Genomic DNA, 25,149 nt, shown 5'->3' with positions numbered 1-25,149 from the left:
GCCAAAGCAGGACAGAAGAGAGAGTGGGAGATAAAGGCAGGACGAGCAACAGTGAGGAGGATGGGGAGATGTTTAAAATGGAGAGAGGGAGGACAGAGATTTGGAACCTCAAATCTCTCAATCACATTGTTTACGTTACAGTAATTTAATGCCGATTACTTTAACATCTTAAGCTGTGCTCTCTGTTTTTACTCTCAACGTATTGGAACACTACTGTGCATTTATTTCAAAATGAATTGTTCCTTTTCCGCTCTTGTTTCGGCTCGATGGAAGGAAATTGCTCACAGTCATGTCTCCTTTGTGGTTTTGCACAGGTGACCCTTACCCTCTGCAGCTCATCCCTACAACAATGGCTGCTGCTGCTGCTGCGGCAACACCGGGCCTGGGACCTCTACAACTCCAGGTAAGAGTCCAATGTAGATGAGTACACTGGGAATTATATTGCAATGAAACAGTTTTCTTGTCTTCACACCGTACACAAGCATTGCATGACAAAAAAACACAGCAGCAGTTGTCGCTTTCAAGCCAAACATGAACAGCGAATCCATTAAAATAAATATTTGAGATAATAACTGAAATAATCACAATGAACCCAGGAGTGTAACACTAGACCTCGGCTCTAACCTGCAATGGGAAGTGAATGAGGTTTGAAGTAGATGTGTAGAGCAGTTGAACACTCGGCATGCATGGCAGAGGACAGAAAAGCTCTGAATGACTGTCAGATCTAATCTGTGGGTGACAGTGAAGAGTCACCAGTACACATACACACACACACATCTGTGGAACGTACCAGGGTGTTGAAACTGAGCCATCATAGTGGTCAAAACAATCTGAACAATCATGACTACCAACTGCACGGCTTATTAAAAAAAAGACACAATTCCGTTTGGGGATCGTTAGAAGCTGAGATGATTTTCCTAATGTACTGACAAACGGAGAGAAAAAAGGAAAGGAAGACAGGAAAAAATGAGCCAACATCTGTTCACCCACTTAAGGGGGATGAGTCTGACTTTGGTCCTTTTCCTGTCTGCATATTTACAATAAGTGGTCTATCGCCTGGTAATCCTGACCCCCATCTACTGCTAGTATACTCTCTCTCCCCCCCTCTCCCCCCACTATCTCACTCACACTCACACACGCACGCACGCAGCCAAACATACAAGTAAACCTCACATACTTCCACTCATATCCACGTGGGCCTTGGGGCCCCCCCTCCCAAGGGTTAAGAGCTTATGCGGGTGTCCTCTCAGTTGCCCGTCTGAAACACATTAACCTCCAGTGTACGGCTCAGCCTCGGTACAGGCTGCACTTGGCCCCCCTGTCACACTGACACGCATTATCATAAAATATGACACACACGCACACATGGAAAGACACACAGGCACTCACACATGTATTTGAGGAAAACAGCTGCGCAACACACATTTTCATGCGTGTTAATAGGGGAAAGAACATCTTTTTCACTTAACTGCCGTTGAAGAATGATGGGAAAATATGGGTTAAAGGTTAGACAGAATGTGTGTAATACATTTGCACCTGTCAAGCAAGCGTGTAGTCCAGTTCCATACAAGACACTACAGGGAGGAGAGAACTGTAATTCTATAATGGAACAACCCTGCTGTTGTCACTGATTTTATTACCTGTGTGTGTGTGTGTATGTGTGTGTGTCTATGTGTGTGTGTGTCTATGTGTGTTTAGAATAATGGATGGTTTGGCAAGAAGCACACAAGCAAACCAGCACAATAAAGACACACACACAGAAATAGAAAGACTCATAAATAGCACAATGAGCAGTAACAACAAAATGGCCATATTTAGTTTCATCTAGTCCAGGTCATGACCTTAGGAACCCTGTTACTTTCAACATGGTTTTATACACATCTGCTGACACAGTTTGGAATAGTTACACTCAACACCTCTGTCACTCCAGCTGACTCTGAGAGGTACCTTGTGGTGCTTTCGCATGTCCTTCTACGTATTTCCATTTTCTTCTTTATCGGAAGAAAATGAAACAAACTCAGATGAATAATCCTCAACTTTCAATAACTCCAACATGACTCGCTCAGTCGCCATTGCTGCTTTGCCACTCCAACAATGTAAGGAAGAAGGCCAACTCCTCTCGCTTTTCTGTTAACCTTGACACGTGTCGCCCAGGTCCTTGCAGAGCTAAGCAGACACACCACCATGAAACTGTGGGGTGTGGGGACAGTGTACTATCACCCGGCTTTAACTCATCAGCTTCTCATGAGCCGTTTCCTTTGTGTTGGAAATACTTGGACAGTATATAACTACGGAAATCAATAAGGTATAATGGTCTGTACCTTGTTATTACATTCATCTTGCACACATGGTATACAGTGAGAGCAATGCTCTCAGCAACATGGCCTGGACTGAGTGCAGTTCTTAGAAACGTGTACTAATCTCTCAATGATGTAAAGCTCTTTCTCTCTATGTTTAAAACATCCATAGAAATCTACAGAGTAGCTCTTAGCTGGGTGCAATAGTCAACAGAAGCTTAATGCTGAATCCACCACAGAAGGTTTTCAAGGCAATAGAAGCTTTGCAGTGCAAAAGGTTGGAATGTAGCATCTTAATCTGAAGGATAAGTGTTACAATGTGCATTAGCACATGGTAATCTGGCTATTGCCCCTGATATCATTGACATATCACCCGCATCACATAAATGGGTGAGACAGCTGAACTATAATGAATAAAATGCACTAAAATGCACAGAGAGATTGGTGAGAAGGCACGAGTATTCAGAAGGAGAAAAGAGTGTGTGTGTGTGTGCCCGTGCTTTGGTATAAAGAGGGTCAATGGCGTGGGTCAGGCATCATATGGCTAAGCAGATGTTGGAACATATTGTCCTGGATTACCACACTGTACACCGGAGAGATGGACAGACTATCAGCGGACAGGCAGGCAGGCAGAAGGAGAAAGAGGGAAAGAGAAAAGAGAAAGCGACAAATGAGGGAAGGTAAACGAGAAATCGGCCCAGCAGTTTGTTTCTCCAAAGGAATGCAAAAGCTTATCTGAAAGACAGAAAGAGTGCAGCAGAGCATTTTCTCAGATGTGGAAATTGCTTTGGTGTTGATATCTTATTATTGGCTTGTAGGTCTCTTTGCATTGCAAGGAAAATGCCATCTTGTGATAGCAGCATGGAATCAATTCCCAATCAATAGGCAGCAGAGATAGCTGCAAAAGAGACGCCAACTTTGAGCAATATCTGTCTCATCAACACTTCTTAGAGTAGGAAATGAATATTCATTGTATATTAACCATAAGATATAACTTTAAGTTTAGTTTAGTTTATGTTGGCATCCTTCCTTAAATATGGTAAATACCTATTTTGGAATGACTTTCGACAAATTTACATGACATTACATAGTACAATATATTATGAGTGTGTGGACAATACTCTACCTAAACTGTATTTTATAGTCGTTGCTGGTAATCGCAGTAAATGCCACATTTAATTCACTATAAATACAGAATGGGGTAATTCTGCGAAGATGGTCTGAAAAGTAGGCTTTTGCAAAGACAATACCCTCTAGGTTTTTGGTTTTGTCTTTTTGTCCTTGAAGCTACAAAAGGTATAAGTCAGTAACTGTGATCTATTCAAACTTCTCTGTGTGGGTTTTATTTTATTTCTTAACATCATTCAATCAAAGGTTTCCCCTACACATCCTACTTTGTTGATCTTCTTACAAAAGAGCAGTGAAATAAAGAGAAGCTGTGAAAGCAACAGAAAAGAGACTGAAACAGTAAAGATGGGGGCTGAGACAGACGGACAAGAATCCATTAAGATCCATACAATAGTCCTCTGTGACCATGTAAACAATAGAGCAAAGGCTGCTGTGAAGCACAGCTAACTGACAACCAAGAGCAGGCAAACTGATAATCTAACTAAAGCTGCAGATTATTGACCCAAGAGATGTCAAATACACACAGACACACACACAGGGAAAAGCCTTAACACAACCAGATCTGCACTGACAAAGATTGTAGAGGAATCAGCACAAGAGAATGGAAGTGGTTTAATGTCTGTGTGTGTTGTGGGGAATGAGCACACACACCGGTGTGTCAATAGCACTAATACCAAACAATCGGCCCCATCTCTTCAGCCAGAGAACAGCAATACTCACCTATTACCTTTTCACCTTTCGTCAGTAGAGCTCAGACTGAGGGCAAAGATGATCACAAGCACACACAGGACATGTTAACAACTCCACACGCGTGGTCACCTGTTCACACACAGACACACACACCTAGTTGTACAGGTGTGTTTGGTTCCATACAAACGTTGCATATTAGTGGTCTTGGTCACACTTGCGAAGAGCGAAATGCCATGCTTAAATTGAGAAGAAGAGTAACAGGAGTGCACCTTCTCTAACACCACACACACAAACACACACACACAGCTCAGCGGTCTGACTCGAGAGTGACATTTATAATTTCTTAGTCTCATCCAGCAACTATGATCACATTTTCCCCCTCTCACTCATTGTGTTGTCAAATGCATATGTTCATGTGTGTGTGCGTACGTGTGTGCAGCTGAGTGTTTGGTCCTCCGGTCACCCCAGGGGGCTTTGTGCTGTCACTTCCTGTTTGTTGACATGCATGTCGTTGTGGCGACGCTCTGGGCGCACTCCACAGTGCCTCTGCTCTCGGTATTACTGTGGGTGTGTGTGGGTGTGTGTGCGTGTGTGTGTGTGTGTGTGTGTGTGTCATTGCTTGCCAGCCCATTGAGCGAGCTTTGAGTGACGGGAGCTGGCCTTGTAATGGAACTCAATTCACTCTGCAAATAAAGAGGCCTTTGAACCACTGGTCCGAATATGGCAGGACACAGACACACACACACACACACACAGCCTGTGGTCGACTCGCTAGGGGGTTTGGCTTGTAGGAAGGGGAGAAGAGAGGACTGGCAGGAGGGGGTGAAGGGAGTTCATGCTCAAATGCACCCACCACCCCCCTATCTTCCAGGAGCCACAGTGCAGCTAATTGAAGAGAAACGAGCGAGCGGAGGCTGATCTGAACTCAGCTCCCTGTTTCTCTGCTCTGTGTCCATGGAACTCGCCAGAGCATGACTGATCTCCCGCTGATTCCCACATCAGCAGCGGCAAACCTGCTCTACAGTATGCATCTCAATTATGACTGTTCCCTCTGCGTGTATAACAGCCTTAGATGCTGACACCCAACACACAGCAACAACACCAAATGATGAATTTATGTTTTAACTTGCAGAAGAAATATTGTTTCTTCAGTGTATTGACTCTATTCAGGAAATCATTTCCTAAATTTCACAAATTCGACTTTCATAAGTAGAAGGAAATACACAGCAAGTGTGTCTGCCGGCTTGTTTTGACAAAATGAAACTCTTGACACTCTTTCAGAATCCCAGTGATCAAATACTAAGAATGTATTCTTTTAATTTTCGAAATAAAAAAGTGCAAATCTGCCAATAGTTTTTGACATTTTATTCCCTTATAAGCAGCTAGTTTGCATTTTCTCTGTGAATGCAACTGAGAGCTAGATGACCCTGTTAACTGCAAACACAAGTTTGTGGTGCAGGTGGAGGTGGAAATCTGTGTGTGAACCGTAACAAATGTGAAAATGAGTCATCACCAACCAATGAGCCATTCAATTTACAATAAAATGTAAACTTCATAAGTCTAGAAGTGACATAAACATAATGGTAACATAAACAAAATGTATTGTAAGTTAGTAACAGACGTGTGTGTGTTATTTGCCAACCGGTATTTATTTCCTGTGTTCATGAGAACAGGTGATAGATGCCTATTTAACTCAGCAGTGGAGAGCAGCAACTAATGTGGCTGTCAGGAGCGATAGAGAGGCACACGGAGGAAAGGAGAGATGGAGAGAAATAGCGATGACAGCGACTCTTCCTCAATCATTTGCATAAACCAGCCTTTGTTTGACGCTTGTGGCCAGCAGCCAAGCGCCAACAGAAGGACGGAAGTTAAACTCAAAAAAGGAATGGTCCTTTTCCAGAAAAATCCTTTTTCCAGAAATAAATAATAACAATAATAACTATTCAAAACAACACATCAGTTAGTTCTCGCAACGCAACCATGCTGTTGCTCCTCAGAAAAGAGAATAACAATTCTGAGAAAACAAAACGATGTCTGGAGATTTGAATTAGACTACATGAAAGTAAACAATCTGTGCAAGAAGAGAGGGGAAGAGAGAGAGAGAGAGAGAGAGAGGGAGAGAGGGAGAGAGAGAGGGGAGGGAGATTTTGGTCATGAATATTGTGGTTCCTTCCAAGTTGTGAATATTCCGCTGTGTCTGTTGCTCGGACAATATTGGCCAGAGAGTGTTTAGTGTGAGACAATGGTATTGCATAAATATTCTCGAGTATCTTCACACCATAGCAGCATACACCATAATGCTTTTATTTAATTGGAAATTAATTAAATACATAAATAAGAATGGGAGAATGGTGGTTTTTGTGTTCCACGGCAGTTATTGAATCAGTTTGTCTTCATTTCAGACCGACTCCACTGTGTGTATGAGGGTGTGTATGAGTGTTTATTTATTGTAGTGGAGTACACACACATTTCTCCTCCCATCTGGCACGTAGCCTCACAAATTGTATTCTCTCTCTCGAAATGCCTCTCCATCATCACTTTTTTCACCTTGAGCTAGAGCCAGGCTTTCCAGCATGACCTCGATAGCCAGAATGTTTTCCCTTTCTCCCACGATGCACCTGGAGGGGACATGGCCATCTCTTGGTCTGTCAGAGAGGCTGTTAGCGCTTCTCCCATGGGGTGGGGGGTGACAGTGGAGATCTCTGTCTCTTTCTGTGTGTGTGTGTGTGTGTGTGTGTGTGTGTATGAGTGTGTGTGTGTGTGTCACAGGCTGGGCTACTAATGGCCTCTTTTTCCAGAGCTTTTTAGCTGGCATCTTCTTTTTTGTTAGTGCGCTCTTGAGTATTCATTTATTCATGTCACCTCTTTCTTCTCCTCCCCTCCCCTTCTCTTTTCTATCTCACTCTTTACTGTCTATGACCCCCCCCCCCCCCTCCCCCCCGCACCCCCTTAACCTGGATGTCATGTCTTTTTCCTCTGTCTCCTCTCCCTCACCTCTTCTTTCTGTCTCTCTTTCCCCTGTACCTGTCTTCCTTGCAGCAGTTGTATGCAGCCCAGCTGGCGGCCATGCAGGTTTCCCCAGGGGCCAAGCAGCACGGAGGCAGCCTGCAACCCCAAGCCAACATGGGAACACACTCCCCAACCAGCAACACACACTCACAGAGTGATAAGGGCCGCAACACTCCTCCAACAAATAAGACCAAGGTAAAGGAAATAACAAGCCTGTGTGTGTATGCGTGTGTGTGTGTGTGTGTGACACTAGACGGACCAGCAGAATAGGTGGGTTGAAAGATGATGAAAGGAAAATATTCTAAAGAAAACATATGAAACATTCCATTCTAACATTGAAATGAGCTATACAGGCTGGCCTCTCTAGTGTTACAAAAGAGTGTGGATGCTTGTCTAATAGAGATTGTGTTTGGTGTAATGCATGAGCTGAAAATGTGTTTTAAAGTTTGCCTGAAGTTTGCATCGCACCCAGAATCTTGTTTATCGTAATCAAACAAGCCTTCTGCCATTCAAAGCTCCTCTCACTAACACAAGCCTCGGGGGGATTCACAAACGTCTTCAACAAAACTCAGTCACCTCAAACTTTATCACTAAACTCCAATCGTCAAACTCCAATCACTGCAGAGAGTTTAAAGATGTATTGGTGTTTGTGTCGTTTTCTGGCTGGCTGCCCATAGGGCAAAGGGAAGCCTTGTGTCCATCCAAGTGGAATTCTATGAATATCTGGTTGGCCACTGCCCACCTCAGCGCGCACACACACGCACACGCACACACACACGCACACACACACAGGAAGCCCCCTGCTCCTCGGTCCACTCTAGGGCAACTGTCTATGCAGTGGTGACTCAGATCAAACAAACAAAGGCTCAACAGATGTCTAACAACAGGGAAGCATCATCACACACTCACACACACAGATGTGCACTGACCCAGCAGGTTTTAGTTGTGGTTTCTTTGTTTAGTCTTACATTGTGCGTTTCTTCATATTTCCTTTATTGCTGCTTCTCACATATTGGCATCTCATCTGCAATCTGCAGCTCATGGGAGAAGTCGTAAAGCTTATGGTTGACCCTCGTTGTTGCCCCTAGAGCATGCACTCCTGCCCCCATGTCCATCAACCCTCCACACACACACACGCCCTAGTCTCACACCCCATGACACATACAGCTCATTACCATATATATGGAGTTGGGCTGAGACGAGGGCTGAAGCCTGTGGTGGTGGGAAGTGGGGACCCATAATGGCCTGCCCAGTCCAGCAGGAGGAGTTGACCGAGGAGGGGAACCACACTGGCCCCATGGCGCCAAAATGGCTGACTGACCACAGAAGTGAGGTATTACTCACCTGAGAAGTCACAGTTTATCAGCATTGAGAGAAAAATAGGTGTTTTGTCCCACGTGTGAATTTGGAGCCGATATTTTCAGACACTTCTGGTCTGTCACCGTCACTCTCTCAGCCGTCTGTTTTTCCTTGATTTTGCTTTCATTCAGTCTGCCCACAAACACACCTGCACTCCCACTCCCTCTCAGATATTCTCTCTTTCCCTAGGTGAGTGACATGTATATTTCAGAGGTGTGCTCCCCCTGTGGGCTCTACCTCAGGTCTCTAGCCATTTAGAGACCCGCTGTCTGCCTCTGCTCGCAGCTGTTTGGACTCAGGCGCATACCGCTTAAGTGCTTTACCCTCGGGTGAAACACAGGCACACACACAAAGACACACACAGACACACACAGCCACTCGAACACACAACTACAACAAGACGCCATGCCAACAAGATCATGCTGCCCCATTAGACACATAAATCACCGTGCATCTTACGTGCAGGAACAGATTTTTAGATGTACATCATTTTGAAACATATGTAGCCTATTCACTGACATGCAGGCACATACACACACGGAAATGTCAAATCTTAGACTCCACATGCAGAGAAACAGCTGCGAAACAGAGACCACAGCCTCAGTTTCTCTCCTTGACAACATGTGGCCGGTACACCGCTGTCAGTAGTGATGTGTGGGCACCGATGCCCGACACACACTACAGTCACACCAGATTCAATTTAATCCGTTTGGATGTTGCACCTTTAACTGTATTAACCTCTTTGACCTATATAGTCCAGCCCCTTGTATTTTGTGTTAGCAGCAGTAGGTAGCACTAATCTGATGAATAATGTAAACACTTGCAGCGTTGAGGCAAGACAGTACTTCACAATTAAGCTTAGTGCAATTAAGAAACCATCAGAACAGCCCGTCAAGGTAAAATCAAGTCTACAACCGACCGCCGTGTGCTTTCTGCAAACACAAATTAGTTGGAAAATATGAAGTGCATTTACATATTTGAAGAGTTAATGTTAGGATTGTTGCCATGTACTGTAGAAACAGTGTCATATTTGTCTCTTTTCCCTGTCGTCTGCTGTCTGATAGAATTAGATGGCATTATAATTCAAATCCAAACAGTCACTTATAGCTTGAAGCCTGTGCGTGTCTTTGTGTGCACTTGATGGTGAAAAGACAGAGAGATGAAGTGAGAGAGACACGCGGAAGAGCCAAGACATTGGACATTGTAGCTCAGTGTAAATACATGACCATGGCACAGACACACACACACACACACACAAACACACACACACACACACGTGCACCACAGCAGGATAAACGCTAGCAGAACACACACTCGTCCTGTTAATTGAACCGTCAGCTCCCATGATAAGATGCAGAACCATAATGTCCCTTGCACATGTCAGCATCCACAGACTTAAAATACAGCCCACACACACACACACACACACATTACCTCTCCCTACTGCTCTCTCTCTCCCACTCTCCCTCCTCTATTTGCATGTTCTTGGTCTCAAAGCGGGAGACTGTTTCATCAGCCAACAGAGACACAAAGCAATTGTATTAATTTAAGATTCCAAGACTTTAGGGGCTTTAGAGGCCTCACATGCACACAAGCACACACAAACACACACACTGTCATGAGATTTAGAGCTTGTTGAACAATGTCTCGCAATGACACACACACACACACACACACACACAGTCGGTCCAAGCCTCTCAGCTCCACTGTCTGAACTAATTCCTCCACACAGGCATTATGCAGGTTGGCCACCTTCCCACCATAGGATTTGGCTTGGTGAGGAGTGGAAACTCCCCCATGCACTGTACAAGAGGCGAAGGCATTATCTATTTGTAATAAATATTCAAATGCTTTAGCAGCCAAAGCCCACCATAATATGGGTCAGGATTGAGAAGATCCAGCTCAGTTTCCCCTCTTCTCTATTCTCTCCTCTTCTTCTCCGTACCCATTGTCTCACTGAAGGCATCTTTGGGGGTCTCCATCTATTGAGAAAGACCCCCCTAATGAAGGACAATCCGGTTAGACCTCATCGCACACACAAATGGGTGATCACACTGATGAACACACACACACACAGTCACGTACACATGTAGAGGCTTAATTGGAAGGGCTTAATTGAGTGGTGAGGAGCTCACAAGGCTTAGTACGACTCAAGAATTGGGAATCTGGGAAAGTCAGCCATAATGAGTGGATATTCCGCGCAGACACACACTCGCAGTCCCTATTCATCACACTATACACTGGATTCGGCTCCCTCTAAGCAGCAATTAGACTAACAATGTGAAAATGGCATTTTATTCTATTCTGCCCCATTGTATTCCATTATACTCACACAGCACAGAATATAGTTACAAATCCTGTCGGTCATTTATACCACAGCCTACATACTTAAGCTATTAAAGTAAATCTCGTGCCGTCTCCTATAGGGAATGTATTTGGGACAGGTATGTTTGGACAGACCCCGGGCTCTAATCCACTGGCTGGTACACTGGGGGTCACATTAAGCTGTCCCTCGCCCCATGTTGTGTCTGCCTGTTAATTGCACAGTTTTAATTACACAGAGTGGTCTGTGTACATCTGGCCCCTCTGTGATCTAATTCCTCCCTTCCTGTCTTGTGACGCCCCTCCCCCCAAAAGGCTTCCCCTGATTGGATTAGGTCATCGGCAGGAGTGATGTTGCCATGACAATTAACGTGATAACAGCCCTTGGCGTGGAGTGGCGGTCCACATGACGATTCATTTAGGGAGTACACAGCAAACGGACTTATTCTCTCAACACACACACGAGCATGAAACTAAGACATGCCATACATACGCAGAGACACACGTTGAGGTGTGTGGGTGTTTGTACCACTCCACTGTTCACTCCGTACACGCTACGGTCACAGCCGTGAACTCCCATTTCTAAATGGCAAACTTTCTGTGCTATTGGCAGTTTAATACAATGAGGCATCACAGTGCATCTAGTCGCCCACAGCTGTAAAGACGGTCCACGGTGCCGCTTTCCTAGTTCAACTGCGGGGACGGAGAGACAGAAAGAGTGTTTGTGTGAGAGAGACAGACTTCTCTTCGGGTGTTGCTCTTGCAGCTGGCCTTGTTTGAAGCACGCCAAAGAACTCCATTCTAGTGCATGCTTATTGATGTATGCATGTCTGTTGAGTGTGACGGCGCATGTGAAAGGAATGTCCCGTTCCTGTTTTGGTCCTACTTGGAGGTGGCATGCATTTCTGTACAAAGGAGTCAATTGTGTTGCATGAGAATGACAACAGTTTACACCATCGTAATCACTTGGATCTTCAGTGTTTTGTGTTCATCTTGATGCTTTTGATGAGCTGTTGGGTTATGGGAAGTGGCATGCACCATGTCCTTTATCCAGCCAGGCTTGCCTTAGATTGCTGTGCATGGGTGTCCTTTGAATTGGTACGTGTCTTAAATTTACAATCAAAGCCTTAATTGCGACTGGTTGCGGTGGGGGGAGGGCGGGGCTCCTCCCACTTCCAAATTTCTACGGCGTCACAGCAAGGCGAAACTGTGCTGTTTTGGTTTTTGCAGGAGAGTGAGGGTGCACAGCCACTGAACCTGTCGTCCAAGCCTAAGGCATCCGAGAGCAAGTCACCCAACTCCCCCCCAACTTCCCCACAGGTCGCTGCTGGTGCCGCTGCTGCCAAACTGGGCTCCATCAGCTCCCTGAAGCACAGCATCGGAGGTCCGCCTACAAGAATCAGCTCCATAGGTAAGCCCACCCACTGCACTTATATATGTAGAAGAAGCGCTGTTACACACATACACACATGGAAAACAAAACATATGCAAAAGCATATATATCTATACTGTACATACACTAATATGAATGGTCCTACATACATCAAAAAGAGGAAATCATAAGAGCTCTGCTGGTAGTGGCAATGACAAGAATATCATTTTCCTCACTGTATTGTGATTATTAGAGGTGCCAATACTGTAATCATAATCATACCCGGCCATATGCAAACATACATAAAATATGACAAATGAGTCACTATTCTGTACTCTTAATCCATTCTTCACGCACCACTGATAGTTCAAATATTACACATATGTAACAGGCTATAATTAGTATGTTTGCCTTTTTTGTTCCATGTCTCTTATTTGCCTCTAGGCTGCTTCATTGTTATGTGTTTATTAGTGACTGAAAGAGACAGAGAGAGGCGAGAGAGAGAGAGAGAGCGGGAGGAATAGAGAGAGGGAGAGAGATGGGGATTAATACTTTTTTTCTAGGCGATGAAGCAGGGGAATAATAAAGAGAGGAGTGCATGACAGACAGGAGGTATCACCGATGAGATTAGACAAGCCTCTTACATGAGCCAGGACAGCGCAAACACCCGGCATTAATGACACAATGACGGCACACACACGCAAGCACACACACAGGCACAAAAAGCCTCTCTCTCTCTCTCACTCTCACACACACACACACACACACACACACACACACACACACACACACACACACACACACACACACACACACACACACACACACACACACACACACACACACACACACACACACACACACACACACACACACACACACACACACACACACACACACATAAACCCGCCTCCCCCTCCTCCTCCTATGAAATAGGCAGTTAGCCATTTTTCTGACTTCTTTGCTAATCTCAGTGTTTTTCAACAAATCAAGGGATTTAATATCAGATTAGTGGCTTTGCGGCCCCAGATGTTTTTTGTTCAGAAAAATTGATTAGATTGTATAAAGTTTGCTTTTGAATCCTGCAGAATTGCGTTTAGAGACAACAGTGAGTTATGTCTCTTTCTTATTCCTATGTTAGCCCAGATCCCATCTGTTGCCACTGGATTCATATCTAGTTCTGAGTGTATGGAAGGCCTAGATTAATTAAAACAAGTCTAGAGGCAGCCATTTTGATGTCTGTGTATACTGTTCATTTTGAATTCATTTACTATAACAGACATCATGCATTTGTAACTCAAATCAAACAATATGAAATGTAGTTTGAACAGTAACCAACTTTTAATTATTGGCATCCACAAGCCTGAGCTAACTGGATAAATGATTAAAGAAGCTTGTAAATTGCCTGTGAGGACTCATAGAAGCAACAACAACCACGACTTAGACTGGAATAGGACATTTTATTATCAGTTCAGAACATTTTCCCATCTGGAGCTGATGGCTGATGTGTAATCCATCATCATGTCACATACAGCGCATTGTTTCCATAACTATCGGCCTAAATCAGTCGACAACGAGCTGATTAAATTGATGTAGTTCACCTCAGTCTTCTCTCTGTTCTCTTTGTCTCTGATGAGAGCTGATGGTTATTGTCGTCAATGATAGAAATCTCGGAAATGAAGAGCGTGAGTAAGAACGAGAGGTAGACAAAGAGAAGCTCCTTCCTCTTATATGTGGGTCATGTTCTCATGTATGGATGTTGGCTCCATTGTCAGTTTGAACAAGACTGCTCTCTGCTCTCTCCTTCATCACACACTCTCTTTTTGTCCCCGATCACATCCAGATTTTTCCGGTATGATTTCTGGAAGAGTTCATAGCTCTGTCATCACCAATCTGAATCTGGTAATCTGGCCTGAGATGGCATTAGTGGTGCGGATTAGTGCAGATAAAGGCCCCATAAGCCAGCCGCAGCTCTTTGTTAAGAGCCAACCCCACTGATAGAGAGACGAGATAGTGGGACACACACATACACGCACACACATAGACCCAAGCACATAGTCGGAGCAGATGACTCCGATGCCTCATTGGCAACTAAATTGTGGAAATAATACAAATGATGTAAGGAGGAGCAGGAAGATGGGGTCTTGCAGGGCAGCAGGGCAGATGTTCAGTCTGGGAAATCAGCAGGAAGAAGCGGGACTCATGTGGCCCCCTGTCTTCAAAATACAACTATGGAAATGTGAACATGGCAATTTCAAATGAATTGCAGTGTGATTCTTAAGAGCTTTCCAGGGGTTACAGCGTGGGAAGGTGTGTCCGCGTGTGTATTTACACTGTGTAAATTGAGGGTAGGTGGTGGTGGGAGTTGTGACAGCTTCTAACAAGGCAAGCTAGGGGCATAAACTGACTCACACGACACAATAAAGCGTGCGTGTGTGCGTGTGAGAGAGGGAGAGAGAGAGCGCGAGAGAGAGAGAGAGAGAGGGAGGGAGAGAGAGAGAGAGTTACCCAAACCCCCTCACAAGTGTGTGTTAATGTTTCTAACTCATGGTTCAGCAGAAGAATAGTTCTGCATGAAATCCTCCTGCCAGTTTCTCACACTAAAACACACACACACACTTCCAAGGTGGACTGTAAAAATGCAATCCCAAAGTTACAAATTCTATTCTATTCCATTGTGTTTTGAAATACACCTAAGCCATTTAGGCAACAAGTGAGTCACATGGTTCTAGATAAATGTATAAACAACACAAAACCAAATACTCTTCCTCTTTGTTTCTCGGCAGATCTGTTGTCGTCGCTGTCCTCAGGAGCCTATCTGAACGACCATGAGGCAGTGACCAAGGCCTTCGCCGAGGCCCGGCAGATGAAGGAGCAGCTGAAAAGAGAGCAGCAGGTCCTGGACGCCAAGGTGGCCGCGGTCAGCAACCTCAGCCTCAACAACGGACGGTCCGATAAGGTAAAGGCTGCTCTAATTACAAATACATAAGACCTGATAGCGCGCCACTGTACCAGAAGCATCCTAATCTGAGCATACACGTGGTGCCGTGTTCATCAACCAAACTGTCCTGAAGCAACTCGACACAAATGTCATTTCCTCGTCAGTTCAACCTCAGTTGATACGAGCAGAAGCTCAGAAAAGGTCAACGGCAACTATTTATACGACTTATTACTGGCAATGATGTGGACAACTATAACTCAGTATAGAAAGGGACTGATATTAACACAGATATAGAGAGAGATATACAATGTTAAACAACCTCAAGATAATATTAGCTACCTTTTGAAATAACAATTTACAGTGAATTACAGTGCAAACAGTTGCATAAGTAGATTCCATTTCATGTAATTTGTTCAAATAAGGGCTTACTATGGCTGTGATATCATGATAGCAATTTGGCAAACATTTCATCAGAACTATTAAAACGTAACAAAATATTCAGTCCCTTCAACACAGGCGTTCCGGTCTGATTGACAGTATGTAAACATTTGTTCTGCCGTGTGCCGCGTCTATGTAGGAGGTAAATCAGTGTACAGTGTGCTCAGTGAAATTTGCTCTAAACAGGGCCAGATAAGGTAAAAACCAGAGGCGTCTCAGAGGTGATGTGTGTGTATCACTGCAGGCCTGTGTGTGTGTGTGTGTGTGTGTGTGAGTGCGTGCGTGGAGTTGAGGAGACGGTAATGTGAAGCGACGGCGCCGGTTTCCTCGGCAGCGTGGCTAAATGGTGGTTATTTGTTAAACACATTGGGAGTCAGTTGGCGCACGTGCAAATAGATGTACACGCACTGCACACACACATATACACAGAGAGAGGGGGAGAGAGAGAGAGAGAGAGAGAGAGAGAGAGAGGGAGAGCAATAGTGTGCTTGAAGCATCTGCACCCCTGACATTCAACAGATCTTTTCCGTTTTTTCTTCCGCCTTCATTTTTTTCCCCTCCACTCTCTTCTGATGCATTTCAAAGAGTCAAAACGTATCTGCAGTTTAAATTAATGTCACTGAAGCCCGTCGTCGACATTCATACACTTAGAAATTAACCCTGTATATAAAGGAGATGCAGCTTCAGATTCAATTACATCCACTCCAGGGAAACTGGATCAGTCCAATCTAATGTGGAATTATTATTTTACCAATATATAATAATATATTTCTTTATAACATTCAAGAGAGTATAGTAATCCATTTTATTGTTTTATCTTCTGATTCCATCTGTAAATTAATCCATGAAGTGTTTCTTCTTTTAAAGGAGTGCACTAGAATTAATAATGGCATATACTTGTTTCATATTGCCTAACAGCAAACAACCAAAATACACATAATCCAAGAATGAGCAGATGATTTTTTATTTTTTGTTTTATACACTGACACAACAAATAGTAATTAAGATGAATTCATGTTTAAATTTGTTAATTATATTTATATATATGTACATATTTTAAATTTACCTTTTTGAAATGACGCGACTCCAGTTCACATCCTGCGTTTGTTGTCGTGACACGTGTAACGTGGAGCCGCGTGCGCCCCAACGATTTCCGCTTCCTCTGCCCTTTGGCTTTGTGCGTGTGTGAAGCTCCGGAGCGCTCGGCGTTCAGATTAAAACGTGTCACATCTGACAGACTCAGAGGATTTGTTCTGTCGCTTCTTTGTGTCTCGGCTCCGATGTCAGCCGCACAATCCACTTTACTCATGTACTGTACTGAGGCTTAATGTCAGACAAGGTTGTCATCCACTCCGTCTTCCTGTTCATCTCAGTCTCTGCCCCACACACACACACACACACACTCAGTAATGCAATGAATCTTAAAATCTGTGAGAAGGTGAGATTAAAGCTGATTTCCTTCACATTTAGTTTTTTCTATTTCCTGGAACGAGGTTTAAAATGATGCTGATCGTGTCTTTGAAAATTTAAATTCAAATATTTCTGATTTAGATTTAAAGTGACTGTTCCAGTCCACTCACAGATTATTGTTCATTTATTATAACAAGTAAATGAGATCTAAAACACTTTATGGAACGCTTTAAACCATCAATTCCACAGTGTCTCGGTCCTATTTTTATTCTCTCGCCCCTCTCTCGTTTAGCGGCATTTATTCCAAAGTGGGGTAAAATTATATCTAACAATTAAACTCTGTTGGACAAAAACAGAGCAAATGCATTTCATTATCATTCTGCCCTCCCCCCATGCAGCCAGCCAGCTCCACAGGGTCATGTGTAAATGGAGAGGGACACTTTTTGGAAGGTTGTTTTAGAAGACGGCAATGTTTTGGGTACTGCTCCTAATCGTATAATTAAACCGTAAAATGTTGGCGCTGGTGCGCTGGGGTATGTGTTTGTGTGTGTGTGTGTGTGTGTTTGTCGACAGTCAGGTCCTAGCAGAGAGTGTGCCGGCTGCTTGCATTAAGCATGTAAATGCTCAGTAAATCAGCCTTTTATTGGTTGTAATAAATACCCAGGGGGCCATGCGGCGTGGCCCCGCTCTCGTCCGCACTGCGCTCTCTCATTCTCTCTCTCCCTCTAATGCGTCGACCCTCGGGGGCCTCTGCAAGAGAGAGGCAAGCCGGTACACTCACTCTCGCAGGTGGCTGCCAGGAGTAGCTACACACACACACACAAACACACACACACAAAACAAACATTCAAATAGGCCTAAGTGAAACAGGCATTCTCACACATGCTAACATGCACACAGATGTGTATTCATAAGGCATAAAGTGTTCTAACAATTTGACGCTATTGCTGTTAAAATGTCCTGTTGAAGCCAAAACACAAACTCTCTCTCACCTGAAATCAATGCTGTCGTGTCTCTGATTGCTCGTTAGATGCCAAAAAAGGCTAACTGATTAAACATTTATTAACTACACTAGAGTCATTCATGTGAGGTTTTCTTCGTCTAGGAGGTAATGTTCCCAGTTTTTATCCGTTAGGTTGTCGGGACATCTTTTAACAAATTTCCATCAAGTTTCGGTGAAGTTAAATCTTTAACAAACTGGCTTTGCAACAAACAACATCTGCTGTGATTTCTGAAATGACAGTTATTGTTACCATTTTATCTTGCTGCACATATGACACTAACTTGGAGGGGTGGGGGGGTTACAGGTTCTAGAAATCTGTTTAAAATAAGCATTGAGAATGATTCATTGAGCCACAGGAGGTTGTGGTTTCTTTCATTCGTATATTCATTCTCACCCACTGAACAACTGCAACTGTTCAATGTTTGTGTTGTCCAGGACAAGGCTGCCTTGGAGAGTCTGAGTCAACAGCTAAAGCAGCAGGCGGAGGACAAATTCAGCCATGCCATGCTGGACTTCACCATGAGCGGAGATTCTGATGGTAGGCATGCCAAATGTAGGAAAAGAATAATCAAAAAATGTACTAAAGTAGATGTTCAGTAGATGTTGTTCAGTAGAAAATGTTCCTTTCTAAAAGAGTAAAATTCCCATATGTTCTATTAGTTCAAATGTTGTTAGGGTAGTTTATGAACTTCTCCCATCTTGTCTCTCTCAGGCTCCCCCAGTGTGTCAGACTCCAGAATATTCCGTGAGTCACGGGGTCGTGGTACCACCGAACCTCACATCAAACGGCCAATGAACGCCTTCATGGTCTGGGCCAAGGATGAGAGGAGAAAGATTCTCCAAGCCTTTCCAGACATGCACAACTCCAACATCAGCAAGATCCTTGGTAAGATACACACAAACACACGTGCAAACTGACACACACACACAAACACAGCCTTGCCCTGTTCTGCTCCGGGTGAGAGGAGCCTATGCCATGGCTTTATCACTCAACTTGCTACTCCATTTGCAGTAAGCAACCCATGGTGATGGAATAAATGCATACAATACAATCTGCATTTGCCTTCTTTCTCTTTCTCTCTCTCCCCCTCACGCCCACACTTCCTTACAAGCGATGGCATCATGTAAGCAGCTGTTAATGAACGGATAGGGAGAGCGCGGCTCAGACAAATGATGATATAATTCATTATGCATTAAACAAGCAGCGCAAGGCCGCCTGACATTTCCCCCGGACTGCCGGGATCGGCCCTGACATTTTAAAGAGCTCCTAAGCGTTTTATAACACAGGGAAATCTGGTTTTAATAAGCCTCCTCTGTCTCTCTCGTGCTCTCTGCTTCTCTCCCTCTCTCTCTCTCGCACGATTGCTAACAGAAGCATCGCAGAAGAGAGGGAGAACAGCCAAGTGCCGACAGCTTTTACCTATTAGACATACAGTAGTCAAGTGTAAATTCAGACCACATATGAAACACACAGGGGAAGACGTAGGCCTACACAAGATCACACACACCACACACACCACACACACACACACACACATACACACACACACACACACACACACACACACACACACACACACACACACAGGCCTGATACGACACAGATTAAGTGAAATCCTCATTAGTATAGCTAAGTACCTGTCGTGCTCTGTGCTTCCCTTATTAATCTACACCTCTGTCTCTCTCGTTAGAAAGGGTGAACACCCTCAACCCCATCCATGCTCAGATTGTGTGTGTGTGCGCATGACATGTTTGCAAATGTAAAAGTGTTCCTTAATTGTGTCATCACGCATGCCATGCAGACATTTGTTCTGAAATTAGGCAGTAATTGACATCCAGGCCAGCACGCAACCTTGCTTGTAAATCACTTAGTCCAACTCATTTTTATGATCTCACTCCTATATGTGGCTCTTGACCTCCCATAATGGTTTTCTATTAGGTCTTTTGTGGTTTACTGCGCTGCCGTTCTTTTCTTTATGCTTTATTTTTATGCCTTTCTTTGAATTTGTGGTTGATGTAGTTCACGCTTTTGTAGATTTTTTAGACATTTTTCCGAAAATATATACTGCAGAAATTGATAATGATTGATTATGAGTGATTATGTGTAGTGATATAGTGATATAGTGATTATTATTAGCCTACCAGCCTCATGGGAACAGCTAAGTTGGATAATGGAATAATATTTCATTTGTAAGTATGTTAAAGTCAAGTAATTCGATATATAACTTACGATATAGTCAGTACAACTTGCAGTGTCAATTAACTTTGTTACCGTCTGCCACTAATCATTATTAAATCTTTTCCTTCTAAATCCAGGGTCCCGCTGGAAAGCCATGACCAACCTTGAGAAGCAGCCGTACTACGAGGAGCAGGCTCGCCTCAGCAAGCAGCACCTAGAGAAATACCCGGACTACAAGTACAAGCCACGGCCCAAGCGCACCTGCCTGGTGGACGGCAAGAAGCTGCGTATCGGCGAGTACAAGGCCATCATGAGGTCCCGTCGGCAGGAAATGAGGCAATATTTTAGTGTGGGGTGAGAGAAAGAGTTTGTGCGACTCTGTTCATCTGTATGAAGTAATAATAGCCGATATATAGTAGTTTAAAAACTTAAAAAAAAACTAAAATGTAGTTTTTGCTGGTACATAAATCCCTCCTCTCTAAAGTGGGCAAAATGAAATCACAGCAAACTCTTTTTGTAATGTGCAGTGTTTTCCAAGCAAAAGCTACAGAGACTGAGTCATCTCTGGAAAAAGGGAAAGGGAACGGAAAACAGATTTCTTTGTGTCAGTGCATTTTCCATGTTTATTAGAAGTTTTCTGGGTCACCGTTTATAATATCTCAAACGCCGTCTGTTTTCTGGCCCTCTGTTTTGTTCTTCCTCTTCTTTTTGAAAATCTAAAACCAAATAATTTAAACTAAATGATGGAGGTCACCAGATACTACAAAAAAAAAGGAAATGGTTAAAAACTCAAACCGAAACAAACTGAAAATGAAAAAATATCTGAATATATAGAAAAAAACTGACAAAATGAAATATAAAACCATCATTTTCTTGAAACAGCCATTGTTAGTCATCTCCACTTAGAATAAATTTCTAGCGTTCATACAGAATGTGGGAATCTTTATGTTTTTGCTGTTTGCTGTTAATGTTCAAGCCATTGATTTGTGGTTTCTTTTTTATCTGCTGGACACTAATGAAATCTATTCCATCTGTGTTTGTACAGGCAGCAGGGTCAGCTGCCCTTGTCCTCAGCGGGGATGGTCTACCCAGGGGCCCTGTCAATGGCAGGGATGCCCTCACCCCAGATGCCCTCAGAGCATTCCAGCATGTCCAGCAGCCCCGAGCCCAATGTAAACCACCTCCAGACCGTCCACATGCCCGGCCTGAAAGGGGAGGAGCCAAGGATCAAGGAAGAGGAGTTACGGTTAGACGATAGCAACGGCGAGGTGTACGACGAGTTCGACTACGAAGACGAAGAAGGCGACTACCCAAGCGATAATGAGAATCATATCACCCAATAGGACGGCACCTCAGCTGCCCCCTTTTTAAACCAATCACAGCTGGTTAACCCACAGATTCCCAAGCAACCAATCAGGAAATAAACCCTCTCTTTTGCCAATCACTTTGATTCCCAATCTCACAAAAGCTGCCACCCCAATCCCCGTAACTAACAAGGACTCCAAGGACTCCTTTAGTAGAGCCAAACCCCTCCCACTGGAGTCCTGATACCAGCATCTGATCAATCATTGGAAGCACAGGGCCGGTCACCTACACTGACTGTTACACAAACTGGAGCCTGGGAGGAAGAGAGGAAGTTGACCAAGCAGGCTGCAGAAGCTTGCTTAGGAATATTCGAGTACTACTGCAAAGAGTACAAACAGTACTGAGGCGAAGTCGCAGTAGAACGCCATAAGTGCGCTACCAGATGAGAAGTAATAATATCACCCTCAGAGAGCAAACTTAGACCTGTTTGTAGACAAGGTGACATTTTAAAACTTAAACAAGGAACAGTGGACCTGTGAAAGGAGAACAGATGACACTTTAAAATGGTGGACCTGTTTATTATCAAGAGACTCTTTAAAAAAAAAAAAAAAAAACAGCTTTTCTTTGTTCTTGGTTCTATAATATTCTCACTCAGGTACACGGTGCCAATAAGTGGCTTGTGAATGTGATTTGTTGTTTTTGTGTTACAAGTTTGAATAATAATTGAAAAAAGAGACATTTCTTTTCCCCCCTTTTGTTGTAAAGCACCCACAAGACATCAGACATGTTTATTTTTAACATAAGTATCTTTTCTTCCACCTTTCAGTGTGCTGTCAGAGGTCCCTTTTTACTCTGTGTGTTTTGTGACTATCCACCCCCCCCCCCCCCCCCATTTAGAATACGTTGGGACAGTCCAGCCAGGACTGACCAGACAAAATGGACTGTCCCACTTTTAAGGATTTCTTTTGGATGGGGTTACGAGTCTCTCTGCAGAGACGAAAGGTGTTGTGAGACAATCCGCCAGTTTTTTCTTCTCGCTCTGACGCACTTCATCCCGCCTGTCCCGGGCAAAACATCAGCACGGTTTATCCTGAAACATTCTATCATGAGTGTGCCATTTGCTGTTGGCACAATGTGTGTTCCCTGTAAAATCAAGCATCTGTCTCTCTCTCTCTCTCTATCTCTCTCCCTCTGTCACTCCCCCCCCCCCCCCCCACCCCCCGTGTGTGAGAAAAAGACAAAAAAAAAATTGCTTACAGAGGGACGTGTACACAAGAGAAGGGCAACTCACACTGCTGCTGATATATAATTTAACACAAAAAATACACACAGACACACACAGCTGTTGTTTTGTCCTTCAATGTTTTTCTGACCCCCCCCCCCCCTTAATAACGTTGCCCTGCTGTTCACCAGTGGGCAGAGCTGAGGTGAAATCAGCCAGTCAGTGTTTCTGTTTGTATTTTAATACTGTATTTTATTATTTCTCTTCAAACTGCCTCTAGTCTAATAATATTATTAACAATAATAATTATAAGGATGGTCAGCATTTCCTAAGTTTAGTAAGTTATGTACAGTATAATTTATTTTTTCCTCTTTATTGGGTTTTTATGACCATATGAAACTATGACAGTCAATGAAACATTATTCTATTTAGCTGGTAGGTATTTTAGATTCTAAACGACAGTTGTCATTTTACCTTGTTTTGTTTTGCATTTTGTACCCTTATTTTGGATGCGTTCGTTTTGTATTAATCCTCCAGACAGTGGGTGGGCGGAGTTAGGACAGTGAGCTGGACTGTCGGTGAAGGAGACAGCACTTCTCGGACTCGACGCAGCCCACTTACGAGCTGAAAAACTTAACCTTTTTATGTCCAAACTCATTTCTAAAAAGCACTCAGACTCTGTGCAGCCAGAGAAACGAAGAACATGATTTTTTAAATTGTTATTATAATTTTATTTGTAATGCTTATTATAATGTATAATGTGAAGTTTCTTCTTAAATTTTATTTTTTTGAAAAATGAAAGTTTTATCACTCTTGGTTTTTCTGTGAACAAAGAGTCCCATATTGTTTACTGGGTTGGCCGTCTCACCAAGACACCGTGGAACATCATTGGCTTGGATCCACACACACACACACACGCGCGCGCGCGCGTGCGCGAGCACACACACACACACACACACACACACACACACACACACACACACACGCGCAAAGACCCACACACAAGCATGCAATAGCACAACACATATGAAAATGAGATTATTGTAACAACCAAACAAATCCTATGCTGTCATTTTGTGTTTCTTGAAATCTACATGAGGTATATTCATTATTAGTATTCTAGTTTTGAAATCTTGTATATACATTTTGTTTTTGTGATATGAATATAGCCACTTTTTTTTTTTTAACCATAGGAAAGCAGTGTTTACTGTGCTCCGCCAAGGCTGTTCCACTGTCTGTGGGTGTGAGACGACCAGGCGTATCTATCTTATCAAAGTCACTCCTCATCAGGAGCCCTTTGCTTTGTTTTGGCTCCACGTGATACTACAGGAGCCGCGATGACTCTTCAGGTGTGCTGTCACATAGTGATCCCCACAGTCACAATCATTCTCGCTATCGATGTTTGCTACATGCCACATAATGAGCCTCTCGGTTTTAGTTTTGCTGTACAGTCATCCCCGTTATGACACCATGATTTAACCCAATGCTGGAGAGAGGGGAGTCCGACTATGTGGATTAGTCCATTTTTAGGGTATGAAGCGGGTGGGTGGGGCATTAAGACGTCAATCATCCCTGCTGGCAAGGTCTGTCCCCATATCAAGACAATGGAAATGATGATGATATTGATATTAATATTATTTAAGACAATCAAAGTCATGAGTGGAGCTCAAAACAAAGTAAGAATTATTACAAGTAAAAAATATCTTACCATCTCAACTTGAAAAATGGAGAAAGATAATTATGTAAATATAACATAGAGTTATAGATTTATATTTTGTTCATAACACAGTGTAATATAAGTTGTATATTTCTTTTTCTCTCCCTCTGTCTCTTTTATTGATGTTATACATGCCACAGAAAAGCAAGAGTCGCTGTACTCTCACAAAAAAAAGAAGAAAAATATCAAAGAAATAAAGAAAAAAGTTGAAAAAAAAGCCGTGGGCTGCCACCACCATCTGTTCTAAGTTCACTTTTTTTCAGTATTACTGCCAGACGAGGCTCTAATAAAGACAGCAATGTGTTCGGTAAAACTTCTGGTCGTCGTGGTCACTTCTTTCCTACACACACACACAATGAACACAAGAATACACTGGCATATCCTTAAATGACCAGAAACACAAAAATAAACACACACACACACACACACACACACACACACACACACCATTATTATGACATGGGTTACATCAATCATTGAACGTTATTATAGTGAAATATTAAGCCACCAGATGAACTTCAGTTATAAATGATAAAACATTTACTTCCAGCTACTAAGTAACAAGAAACATCACCACACTGATGAAGGCGGCGTCGCCCTTAAATACTGAATCTTCTCTTTAACAACACGTTAATTATGTTAAATCCACCTTCCTGCCCCTGCGATCAGAGGGCCAGCTGGGAGGCGTGGAGTCAAAATCACTGCACATTGGCAACCTGATAACCTAATTAAGCACTACAAGGGACACGGGAGAAGA

General features: G+C 43.4%; 1 protein-coding gene across 12 annotated transcripts in view; it reads left to right on the top strand.

The window, feature by feature from the left end:
* sox5 (SRY-box transcription factor 5) overlaps nt 1–24,699 on the top strand; it is a 173,618-nt gene extending 148,919 nt beyond the window's left edge. For 7 of the 12 annotated variants that reach the window (XM_076152371.1, XM_076152408.1, XM_076152379.1 and 4 more), the window contains 8 exons: nt 315–403; nt 7,155–7,319; nt 12,036–12,216; nt 14,964–15,136; nt 18,405–18,507; nt 18,682–18,855; nt 20,286–20,502; nt 21,194–24,699. In XM_076152371.1, the coding sequence (XP_076008486.1) occupies nt 315–403; nt 7,155–7,319; nt 12,036–12,216; nt 14,964–15,136; nt 18,405–18,507; nt 18,682–18,855; nt 20,286–20,502; nt 21,194–21,491 (1,400 nt within the window). In that variant the 3' untranslated portion in view covers nt 21,492–24,699. The remainder of the gene's footprint in view (nt 1–314; nt 404–7,154; nt 7,320–12,035; nt 12,217–14,963; nt 15,137–18,404; nt 18,508–18,681; nt 18,856–20,285; nt 20,503–21,193) is intronic. The other 5 variants (XM_076152364.1, XM_076152355.1, XM_076152390.1 and 2 more) reach the window with 3 other exon arrangements.
* The last annotated feature ends 450 nt before the right edge of the window (nt 24,700–25,149 follow it).

Source organism: Genypterus blacodes, unplaced genomic scaffold (genome assembly GCF_046128005.1).
Source record: "Genypterus blacodes isolate CSIRO-AG114 ecotype Tasmania unplaced genomic scaffold, CSIRO-AGI_Gbla_v1 ptg000007l_1, whole genome shotgun sequence".
Classification (NCBI taxonomy): Eukaryota; Metazoa; Chordata; class Actinopteri; order Ophidiiformes; family Ophidiidae; genus Genypterus; species Genypterus blacodes.
This window is presented reverse-complemented; position numbering and strand designations above follow the sequence as displayed.